Source organism: Dromiciops gliroides, chromosome X (genome assembly GCF_019393635.1).
Source record: "Dromiciops gliroides isolate mDroGli1 chromosome X, mDroGli1.pri, whole genome shotgun sequence".
Classification (NCBI taxonomy): Eukaryota; Metazoa; Chordata; class Mammalia; order Microbiotheria; family Microbiotheriidae; genus Dromiciops; species Dromiciops gliroides.
In genome coordinates, this window is record NC_057867.1 from 41435152 (window position 1) to 41447333 (window position 12182).

General features: G+C 36.2%; 1 protein-coding gene across 6 annotated transcripts in view; it reads left to right on the forward strand.

Annotated features, from left to right (window-relative positions):
* The window catches only part of STAG2 (stromal antigen 2), a 120114-nt gene extending 108252 nt beyond the window's left edge, over positions 1-11862 (forward strand). For all 6 annotated transcript variants that reach the window (XM_043973784.1, XM_043973781.1, XM_043973780.1 and 3 more), the window contains 3 exons: positions 266-392; positions 5535-5612; positions 11637-11862. In XM_043973784.1, the coding sequence (XP_043829719.1) occupies positions 266-392; positions 5535-5612; positions 11637-11660 (229 nt within the window). In that variant the 3' untranslated portion in view covers positions 11661-11862. The remainder of the gene's footprint in view (positions 1-265; positions 393-5534; positions 5613-11636) is intronic.
* The last annotated feature ends 320 nt before the right edge of the window (positions 11863-12182 follow it).

Consider the following 12182-nt stretch of genomic DNA (forward strand, 5'->3'; position numbering starts at 1 on the left):
TGCCTATCTGACTAATCACAAAAATAACTTCACTTGCTACAGTTATTTGATACCCACATAAGATTATTTCATTGACATTTAGAGGATAGCAAAACTTAGTCATAGTTAAATTTCTCGGAGCAAAGTAAAATAAACATAAATTTTTGGACTTTATAGACATTTGAGCATTTGTGTTTTTAGAATAAATTTAATCAATTTCTATTCTGCCAATAATCTTTCATAATATTTACTTCCAATCTTGACTATTTAATTTTTTTTTCTTTAGTCGGCGTGGTACCAGCCTAATGGAAGATGATGAAGAACCAATTGTTGAAGACGTCATGATGTCTTCAGAGGGGAGGATTGAGGATCTTAACGAAGGCATGGATTTTGATACAATGGATATAGACTTGGTAAATATTTATTTTCTCTTTTACGATGATTCAGTAATTTTAGTTATAAGGTTGTTTACCTTTTAGTATTAGTAAGAAATGTTGGTACCAGTGGACAGCCTCAACTGAACTATTTTTGTGACTGTTAGTATTGAAGCGTACTGAAGATAGCCTCTAGGTCCTTCATTTGGAGATATTCTATTTTCATCTAGGTTTGCCTAACCAGTTTTTTTTTTTTTGGTGAGGCAGTTGGGGTTAAGTGACTTGCCCAGGGTCACACAGCTAGTAAGTGTTAAGTGTCTGAGGCCGGATTTGAACTCAGGTCCTCCTGAATCCAGGGCCAATGCTCTATCCTCTGCGCCACCTAGCTGCCCCCCCAACCTATATTTTGATATTGAAAGTAAATTTAAATATTCAGATATGATTTAATCCTATGTATTTAGATGTTGTTTGATTCTGTTTTGAAATGTAATATAATTATTATCCAGAATATAGTAGTTACCAAAATATATACAGTTGGTTCAGTGCTACTTTATTTATTTTTTTTTTTTGCGGGGCAATGGGGGTTAAGTGACTTGCCCAGGGTCACACGGCTAGTAAGTGCCAAGTGTCTGAGGCCGGATTTGAACTCAGGTCCTCCTGAATCCAGGGCCGGTGCTTTATCCACTGTGCTATCTAGCCGCCCAGTGCTACTTTATTTTGAGACAAATTAAGAACTTTCCAAATCAGTTGGTAGAAGAGAATTAATTTAAGTTACTTCAGGGCAAAATTGAGCAGAGATGTGCTTTAGAGAAACTATTTTAACAATATATACTTGCTTTTGAGAGAAGTGTATTTTGTTGCCTTCAAGGAAGATTGAAGACTTTGGCCATCTCAGTTTTGAACTCCCAGATTTCGCCCAGAGAAAGACATCTCATTTGTGAGCTTCACTTCTTGAAACATCTGAGTTGCTGCTTTTCTTTTCTGTCTTCCTTTCTTCTGCAGAAGAAGAACTGGCCTTCCTCAATGCCTAGGTTAAGCTCAGGACTTAGCCTTTATGCCCTATCCTCCTTCCTCTGAAGTTTCTCTATCTCTTTTTCCCTCTTTATATTTTCAATCTGTCCCCATAGATGGGCTTTTTCTTCCATTCTATGTAAACCTGCTATCCTAAAATGAAAACAAAACTTCTCTCAATTCTACTCCCTTGGGCTGCTTTTTTCCATCTCCTTTTTCCATTTTGCTGCCAAGATCTTACTTCCAGACTCAGTGGTTCCAGTTTTCCACCACTTATTCCTATCTTCAGTTGCTTGTAGTCTTGCTCCTGTCTCTACTACTCCACTGAAACTCAGAAGAGTTCAATGATAATCTTCTAATGAAGAGATTCAATGAGTCTTTTCATCTGCATTGAATTCTGAGCAGCATTTGATAGTTTACTGTGGGCACATGAACCTCCTTCCCTACTTCCTCACATCTTTTTAATTTGGCCCTTGGTTTCTATGACCATTTTCTCTATGATGGTGCTATCTGTTTCTTTATTACCTCTTCTTTCTCCCACCTTCTAGATGTAAGTATTCTCCAGAATGAGCACTGCAAGGCATCTAATACAGATCCAGTCCCTGTACATCATACATGGCAGATGGTCATTTCACTTTTACTTGAAGATCTTCTAAAGGGGATTTTCTAATTCTGTCTCTTTGTACTCGTTGCTTTCTGGTTGTGTTTGTTTGTTTTGGCTTTTGCTCTTTATTCTGGAGCCTAGCAGGAAAAGTCTAATCCTTCTGCAGTTCTGTGGTACCTATCCTGTTGTGCATGATATTTTCTTCCCTAGCCTAAATATTTTCAGTTTCTTTAGCTGATAAGCATATGGAATGAATTCACCATCCTACTTGCTTCCCTTTGGATAATCTTCAACTTTGATAAAAGTCCTTAAAATGAGATGCCTACAGTTAAACGCAATATTCATGGTGTGATATGACATGGGCAGAGTACAGTAGAGGACTATCATCACCAGTAGAGGATGTCCCTCATCTCTGGACCCTGTAACCTTCTGAATGGATTCCAAGATAAGCTTGCCATTCATGAAAATGTTTGGGTCTCCTATCTAGCCAGACTTCTCTCTTCTGATAAAAGTTGACTTTTATAACCTAAATTCTGCAGTCATGCAGAATGGATGTGGAGAACATTCTACTGTGTTGTATCCTGTCACCCAGTGCATTATCTCTTCTGGCTCTGTCATGTGCACATTTGATACATAAGTATCCAAGACATTGATTTTTAAAAAATATCACAGGGGCAGCTAGGTGGCGCAGTGCATAGAGCACTGACCCTGGATTCAGGAGGACCTGAGTTCAAATCCAGCCTCAGACACTTGACACTTACTAGCTGTATGACCCTGGGCAAGTTACTTAACCCCAATTGCCTCACCAAAAAAACAAACAAAAAAAGCCCCCCAAAAAACCCCTACTCCTTGAGATAGGAGTTTCTATATGACCTGCAAGTTGACATTGACCCTTTGGGTCTGACTTTTCATTGAGTTCTGAATTCACTATTTCTTAGCACTTTTCTGTCTTCTCCACAAGAACAATATGAAAGGCCATCAAATCCAGGTAAACTACACATACGATATTCCCCTGAGTTTAATAATACTCTTTTAAAAATGACACTAGTTGGTCTGGTATGACCTGCTTTCCATGAAGTTAGACTGGCTCTTTGATAACTGTTGCTTTTCTAGCTCTCTATCTAGACCATTTCTATAAACATGGATGGTATATCACAATTTTATGGAGAATCTAAGTCCTCTTATTTGTAGTTTGCGGGATCTAGTTGGTTTCTTTTTGTAATCAGGACATTTTCCCTTCTCCATTTTCATGGCACCTTTTCCCCATGATTTTATGAATACCATCTGCCAGTTGCTTCAGTATCCTAGATTGTACTTTGTCTAGGCCCAGTAACTTGAACTCATCAAGGATAAGTAGCTGTTCTGTGGCTTTCTCCCTATTTTGTATTTCAGCTCCGTTAGCCATATTTTTTCTGCCTTTTTTAGTTCAAATTGCATTATTTTCATAGAATACTGAAGCAAAGTGAGTTGGGTAGTTCTGCCTTCTTTCCAACGCCCATTATTACCACTCTACACAGTAATCTTAGCCTTTCTTTGATTCTTTTTTTTTTTTTTCCCAGGGGCACACAGCTAGTGAGTATCAAGTGTCTGAGGCTGGATTTGAACTCAGGTCCTCCTGAATCCAGGGCCGGTGCTTTATGCACTGCACCACCTAGCTGCCCCCTGATCCTCTTCTTTTACCAAATATATCTTGAAAATATTTTTTGTTGTCTTTAGCTTACCTTTCCAGCTTTGGACCATTTTGAGCATTGTATGTTCTTTATGTTGCTATGACAATACTGGGCCATGATTTTATTTATTATCTATCTTTTAAATATATTGAATTCATAATTTCTTTTTTACATGATTTTTATAAGTTTTCAAATTGTGACAAAATATAAGTTGGTGACGTTTTGTACCATTTTCCTTAGAAAAAATCTCTTGTTGATTACAATTGTTTCTCTTTGTGTCTTTAGAATTTTTCTTAAATGCTTCCCATCCCTCTGTGGCAGATTTTCCTTTTCCATTACATGTAATGGGTATTTCCTTCTTGCCCTGCATGCCCACCATTCTACCAACTGCAGCATTCCTCTTTGTTGGTGAGAATAAATTCTAACAGTTTTCCTTGTTCCCTTACCCTTTCTGAAGCAGGGGCAGCTAGGTGGCATAGTAGATAGAACACTGACCTTGAAGTTGGGAGGACCTGAGTTGAAATCTCACTTCAGACACTAGCTATGTGACCCTGGGCAAGTCACTTAACACCAATTGCCTTTAACATCCCGGGCCATCTCTAGTTGTCCTGATGTCTTGCCACTCCAGATGGCTTTGGAGGAGAAAGTGAGGTTGGTGACCTTGCACAGCCCTCCCTCACTTAAATCAAATTCCGTGTAAGTCATGACATCACCCCCAATGTCAAGAACGGACCAAAAAATAAAGGACAAACAATAAAACCTTTCTGAAGAAAGAAATCATCATTAAGTCAAGCCAAGAACTGATTAGCTACCTAGCTTTTGGCAGAGAGAACACTTTAGCAGATGTCCACATAATTGAAGTTGCCCATCACTATTTCATGCCAAGCTTAAGATATCTTTCCTGAGCTCCTCATCAATTTCTTTCTTTCTAGGTGGGCTAGATGGCAATATCATTTCTATTTTCTCCTTCACCTGATCTTGACCAAGTGTTTTCTACTGTGCTTTGGATGTTTCACATGGTTTTTAAACCACTAATATTGTTTAAAATTTTAAAAATGTAATCTAGTCTTAACCCTTTCTCTAAGCTCTACATCTACCTATCCAAACACTTTGTTTCTTAAAACCCTTCAGGGATTCTACTCATTCTCTTTTACCCACTGAATTAAGTATGTACATTGCTTGATATATTTTAAGTTACCTTCCACTTTACTCTCCCAACCCTCCTGCTAAATTGGAGGAACTATTCTTAACCTAATAGTGATTTTCCTGTACCAAAATCTCATAGGCCAATTCCTTTGTTAGCAAGATCTCTCATACTTTGTACCTCTCAATTCAAATCAGGATTTAAGTATGTTTTGTTTACTCACCTAGGTCTTAAGCTGCTTAAGAATAAAGGTCCGGGTGCTTATGTCCTTGCATTTTCTAGGGCTTAACACCAGGGCCTTGCCAAACTTTATCAGGTGCTTAAATTATTACTAGTTGAAGTTGTCAAAGAAAGAGACTAAGAAAATTGAAATGATACAGAAATAAATGTTTTCTTTTGGCCAAGTACAGTTCATTTTTACTTGGCTTTCTTTTCTTTTCTTTTTCTTTTTTTTTTTTTGGTGTGTGTGTGTGTTGGCTGTATTTTCAAGCATTTTTTAAAGATAGTCTTGCTGTAGATTTATTGTTTTGAAATGTAAAGTTGTATTTGTGTTTTAGCTATATTCTTATAAAATTTTACTTGAATGAACTATACTTTTATTCTTTTAAATAGTCTTTATGTATAATATATTTATAATGTTGCAAAATATTTAGGCTCTGTTACATGGACAGTGACAGTGTGAGCATTACTTTTTCAGGAACCATCTAGTTATTTGTGAATGTCCACTCATATGCCCTTTTCTTTTTTTAAAGCCACCATCCAAGAACAGGAGAGAGAGGACAGAGCTGAAGCCTGATTTCTTTGACCCTGCTTCAATTATGGATGAATCAGTAGGTCTAATTTAATTCCTTAGGATTTCAAATTCAAAACTATAAGTGGCTTTTAGCTTAAAATTTGAGCTGTGTTCAACATGTTTGTGAGTTATTTGGAACTTGGAATATGTTCGTCCATCAGATCATTATCTTTGATGATCAGGTTCCCAGACTAATTGACAAAGCCTAATTAATTCATTCTATACATGAAGTCTAATTCTATAAGACTTAACTGTAACATATAGCAATCTTTCTATGGTAAGATGCATTCTGAGTTCCGGTTTGGAATGCTAGGAACATCTTGCCCTATTCTAATCTACACAGCAGGAATTGCCACTGGAGCCCGGGGTATGTGGGATGAAGAGGTTGGTTAATCAAATAGCTCAGTGGTAAAGCTTTTGTAATTTTGGGCTTTCTAATAACATGGCTCCTGGGTATACTTTATTTATAGCCTTCGTCAAGATCCCAAGTCACTGCCCTTCTCCAGATCATCCCCTCTCCCCTGATCTCCAGGGACTGAACTGTTGACTTTTCCATTGATCACTATGGAATAGAAGTAGTTCAGGGCAGCTTTCTTATTTATTTATTTTTTTAGTGAGGCAATTGGGGTTAAGTGACTTGCCCAGGGTCACACAGCTAGTAAGCGTTAAGTGTCTGAGGCCAGATTTGAACTCAGGTCCTCCTGACTCCAGGGCCGATGCTCTATCCACTGTGCCACCTAGCTGCCCCTCGGGGCAGTTTTCTAAGGGTTTTTATTGTTATAGATAGGTAAAAAAGCAATAAGAGGAGAGAGAAAAAAATTCCCTTGTAGAAGTAGATCCTAGATGCTAATCTTTGTTAGCTTCTCTTTACACTAAAACACTCTTTAGCTTAGCTTTAGAGCCCTCGCCTTCTGTAATTTTTACAATTAAGGAACACATTTCTCCCCCATCCCTTCAGTAAAGGAGGATACCTGTTTTATAACATTTGAAAGGGTATTGGCCATAGAGATGATGAGAAGGAAGATGATACTGCTGAAGTTCTTAGGAAAACCATTCATTTCCTCAGCACACATTCAGTAAGCATATATTCTGGCCTATGGGCCTGTGATAAAGAATTGCTTTTTTGCCCTTTTCTCAGAGAGCCAAGTTTTTTATCAGAAGAAAACCCACTTCGGTTTGTCTTTCCTTACAAAGGAAGGCTAACTTGAGTATTTTATCTCAAAGAATGGAAGGGAAATTTTATGAAGGAAAATGTCAGAAGCAAGGATCTTCTCTGACCTCAAATTAAGTTCTAAAGTAGTGGAGAATTTCAGCATATTGACTGTCTCTTTAGTGTCAGCCTTAGTACCATTCAGCCTCGTCTTTCAACATATTATTCCAGGTTCTCTAGGTGTGCCCAGTGCCTTTTTGCTATCCTGGGCTACCTACCCAGGTATGGCTTTATTGGGAAGTGCTCTTCCTGCAAAGAACTTCCAGATGTCATAAACCCAATTCACACTGAATTGTCAGTGAATTCAGTGCTTAGAATCCAAAGATTTTCAGAGGGAAGCCATATAAGGAGAAACCTTTGTATTGAAGCCCCTTAGAATCACATCCCTATTGTTGCCATTTACCTATGTGGCTAGCTTGTCACACAGCTATCAGAGTCCTTTTCTATAAATTTAATAATGGCAACCCTACTCCCCCCCCATTCCCTTTTTGTGTTGTCTCCCTCCATTAGAGTGTATAAGCTTTTTTGAGAGTAGGGAAAATCTTATTATATTTCTAGTGCTTGGCACATTCTTAATACTCTTTTTGTCATTTTGTCATTGATAATTTCAGTTTCACTTGGTGAAACTGAGTTATGTTTGAAATTTGTTTTTGATGAATTGATGGCCTTTTGCTTTTTTTTTTTTACTTCCAATTCATTTCCTAAAATATTACTCTCCCATCACCCCAATGAGTCCTTCCCTTGTTAAAAAGAGAAAAAAAATCATTAAAAAAAGAATCACCTAATCTAACAAAGCTGTATTGCAACTTTGAGTTTTGAATACTGACAGTAAAGTAATAGGCCATTGAAAGAAATTCCATGAAAATTAAATGATTTTAACAGTTTGGAAGGGTCAGGGATTAATAAGAAATGGAGAATTCTTTTTAAATTTTAAGGCTTTCTTTCAAATTATTGGAATTTTTTATATCACTTTCATTTGTCACCATATCCTTTCCCCCTTCTGTTTCCCAGAAAGCCATCCCTTATAATACAGGAAAAAGGAATTATCAGTTCAGCAAACATAACCAAAATAGCAAATCTCAACAGCATGTGTTGTATTCCCTATCTGTGGAAAGAAGGGAGAGAGAGGTGCTTCCTTATCTCTTCACTGTAAGGCTTTCTGTACCATATGATGTTTAACCACTGACCCCAGTCAGTGGGCATCTACTTTATTTCTAGTAAAGTGTTAATTAACTATAATCCCCATTTATTGGAATTTTTTTTAGCCCTTGAATTTTGAGAGGGAATCTTAGAGCTGGATATTTAAGTGTCCTAAATCTCTTAGACTCAGATGTCATTTAGTCTAACTTCCTAGCATATATAGAGCCACTGTTTGTACAGTTACGGTATCTTAAAAGGCTGTATATACCAACAATTTCAAACAATAAATCAGCAGGAGGTTTGTTATATTAACTCACCAAACATTGGTTTTAAAATATTTCTTTAGCTATATCTCAGTAGCTATTCAGCCTAATCTTTACATTATTGACAGTGGGAACTAATTCTCAGAAGAGTAGTCATCAACATTATATTGAATTATGATCAATATTCTATATGTCAAGACAGAAAAACAGTAATAAGTTTTAGAAAGATTCTCAGTAGACATTAAAACCAAGTCTTTAGCCAAAATGATTTTCTGTATATTTTTAATATAAAAAATCACAATAAAAATTTCTTCTTTGTGATATCCTTGGAGAAAGTCAGGCTGCCATTATGGAAATTTGTGTTTCCTAAACATTATGCTTCATCTATGGGATGCCTATAATAGGAGTAGTATTTAATTTTTTTTTAAATGTATTTAGTTCAAAACTGTAGGCCAGTATAAAGATGGAGTTCACAAAATTGTGACTTTACAGTTTTGTATTACTTTTTATATCAGCTCTATGCAGCAAATCACTGTTACTGTTCAAGGCACAGAGATTATTTGTTAAAGACCCCATTGCAAATTCCTTGTATGATTGCCATTTTGTGATTTTTGTCGATCTTAATTGACTTTCCTACATGCTGTGGAATCTCAATCTTCATTTCCTCACTATCACCACACGATGGCAGCAGGTTAACATTCTGTGCTTAGGTGCTTTTTGAAAAAGTAAGGTTTTTTTCCCCTTCAAACTAAGAAATTGACTTGATTATTTTAAGGTGTAGCACTTTGACGATTTCACTCCAAGCTTTACCAATGAAAAGTGATGATGAAAAATTTTATTAAGCAAAACAAATCTGTTTTGTAGTTTCAGTGCTCGTTTATAAATTCCTTTCTGTTTTTAGTTTTTGCTGCAATTGAGAACTGGATCTTTTTAAAAATCGATTTAGATTTCTGTCCTTTTATATTGCCCTAACCTTATCACTCACGTTGGGAGATAGACTTTAATTTTTTAGCATACATAAATGGTCTTTGAAATGACATCTTCTGCACACTGAGATTATGTGTAGACACTGATGTTACAAGTAAAGTTTGAATACTTCACTTATGTGTATAGACTTGTACAGAAGGCATTAATAATGATCAGAAATATCATCACCAATGACCTGTTGCTTTTAAACATCTAAGAAATACATTTACAGTTCAGGAGTAGGAACTAAGGGCATCTTTGAGAGTTAACAGAGCTAAATTGTACCAGTATCAGTCAGGTCTCCACTGTACTATGTTTTTACCTGATCTCTACTCCCAGGAAACTTGCTTTCTAATTGTTTGCTAGGTAGATTACAACACACATGTTATGTAGCAAAATACAATACTTTAATAAAGTACGTGAGGGAATTAGCATGGCATAATGCAATAAAAATTAGACTTGTGATCTTCACTAGGATACAAGGATCTGTAAATGAGGAGGTTGGACTATTTGATGTCTCAGGTTTTACAGCTCTAACATTCCATTCTCTCTTCAGAGAGATGTTATTTGCTTTCCTAATGAAAAGGAGAGAAAATAGCCTTTCAATTTAAAATTTATCTTCAGATCGCCATTCTTTTGTCATATTTTACAACCGTTCTAACTTATTTCCAAGCACCAGAACCCACATATATACTTATATTCAATTTTATGATGATTTATGAGTTACATTAAAGACAGTAAATAATATAGAAAATTAAGTTCCTACCTGGAAGGTGATAGAAAACTGAAAGCAGTATATTTCTGACTGTATGATACCATTTCCTCCAGGCAGTCCGGAGGTCACTGTGAAACAATTTTTAGATAGGTCTATTGTAATGAAATACTAATATCAACTAATATAAAACATTTCTAGCTATTTTTAAGGTGTCCTATTATTAGAGACTAGCTTCCTAAAATATATGCAGTCTACTGTCTGGAAGCATGGAATGCTACTTTATCCCATTGTGACACTGCCTTTTCCCTCCACATACAGGTCAGCACTTCTTAGATATAATACCAAGATAATATACTTTTTTTTAAAAGTGTGTATTATTTAGCTATAAATCCTCATTTGAACAGGCCTGTTTGGGGTTAATAGAGCAAAGAGACATTGAGAACAAGGTTCCTTGATGAATTCTGTTTTTTCTTTTATCATCAAAATTCTCCATAAATACCATTACATTACAAAGAAGGTATAGCATAACAAAGCTATTCCTATGTTCCAATCCCTGGTCCCTGGAACCAGTGCTTGATTGATCTTCTTTTAGCCTGTTAAATACAACAAAGATTCCTGTATACATGTTCTGTATATAAAAACTTAAGTACTCTTGGCATTGTTATTGGAACGAATTTTGACCCATCTAGATTATAACCACCAAAGCCAAACACCAGGAGAACAAGGGGATGATGTATTTCTTCTTCCCCTACAGAGTTCAAAGCATTTATTTTTCCTTATTTCCCTTGTTAATTCCTTACAGATAAGTCTGGAGTCAGTATCTTCCTAAGCCTTAGAATGTTATTTTTTCTAGCAGCATCCATTTTATGCAGGGAAACAATTTGAATGGTTCATGGACTTCATTGTGCTGGTATTTAACTCTTCTGGTTTCAGCTGTAACCATGAATCCTTACATGAATCTTGGCCCATTCAAATTCATCCTGTCTTTCTACTCTGAGCCAAAAAGATAATTCTTTCATTTCAACTTTCCTGGCAGAATAACTGCTTAGAATTCTAATGCCATACCTAACTAAAGCCTAGGCTCCTCCTTTCTCTTTAAAAGGAATCTACCCCTGGCCCATCTCCTATTCTTTAGTTGTCTAGTAGTTGCAACTAACACTGATAAGTTAGTAGATTTTCCCAAAACAAGGGTTCTTAATCTGGGACTGGGGGGAAATAAATGCATTTTTATTTTCCCTACGTCTGTTGTAGGATTTCCTTCAGTTATTTCCAAATATTATTGTGAGAAATCCATAGGTTTCACAAGACTGTGAAATGGTTTCATGACACAAAAGAGGTATAGAACCCCTGCAAACAAGTCCTGTTTGCTGTATACCATGTGCCTCCTTTTGATTAGTTAAGTGTACCCATTTTTGAGGACAGATAGTCAAATGGAAGTGCACTAGAACTTGGTCCTCACTTTTTTTTCCTCTGGACTATTCTATATGAACATGAATTTATGAGATAAAGCAAGATGTTAACTTTTATTTTGATATCTTTGATTTTGGAGTCTTCTTTTCTTAGTTGTACATGTAAGATTAATTTTGGTTTTATCATTGCATTCTTGTTAAGAAACAAATGTGCCATTCTCAAATAAGTTAGCAAGAGAGATGGGGCATCATAAGCATTTCATTACTCTGACTGCAAGCTTTTTTTCCTGTGACTTAGATAGAAAAAGTGATCAAATGCATGCTTGTTTTTTAACCATCTCTTTTCCTCTCTCATTAGGTTCTTGGGGTGTCAATGTTTTAATCTGTGGTGAAGTCATTTTCTAAGTGGAAGAGGAAGTTTTTCAATAAAGTTGGGGTAGTAGATACAGTGAAATTCTGTACAGATTTTTCTCTAAGGAGAATGAAACATGCCTACCAAGATCAAGTGCATTGTGAGAGGCAGTTTTGTTTGCCTGAAAAAAAAAAAAAGAAAAGTAAAGGACAAGTAAACAATTTGAGGATAAGCTACAGTTTTTGTTGGAAAGCAAATATTTTATTTATGTGTTGATTTTGAATCATACGATGTATTCCCTCTTGTTTTTAATCTAATCATAATCTGAGAGGTACTTGATCCAGATATGTGTCCTTTTCTCACACATTTATTTACTGGGTGTACTAAATAATCATGACCTCTGCTTGATTTTTGTTTACATCCATGAACCGAAAGACAGATGAATTAGTTTTTCCCATCCTGGGATTGTAGACCAGAAAAGTTTGGCATTTTAAAGTGGAAGTGCTCAAAACGTCAATCAGCAGAAGCTTTGTTTTAAGTACTGTAGTCATG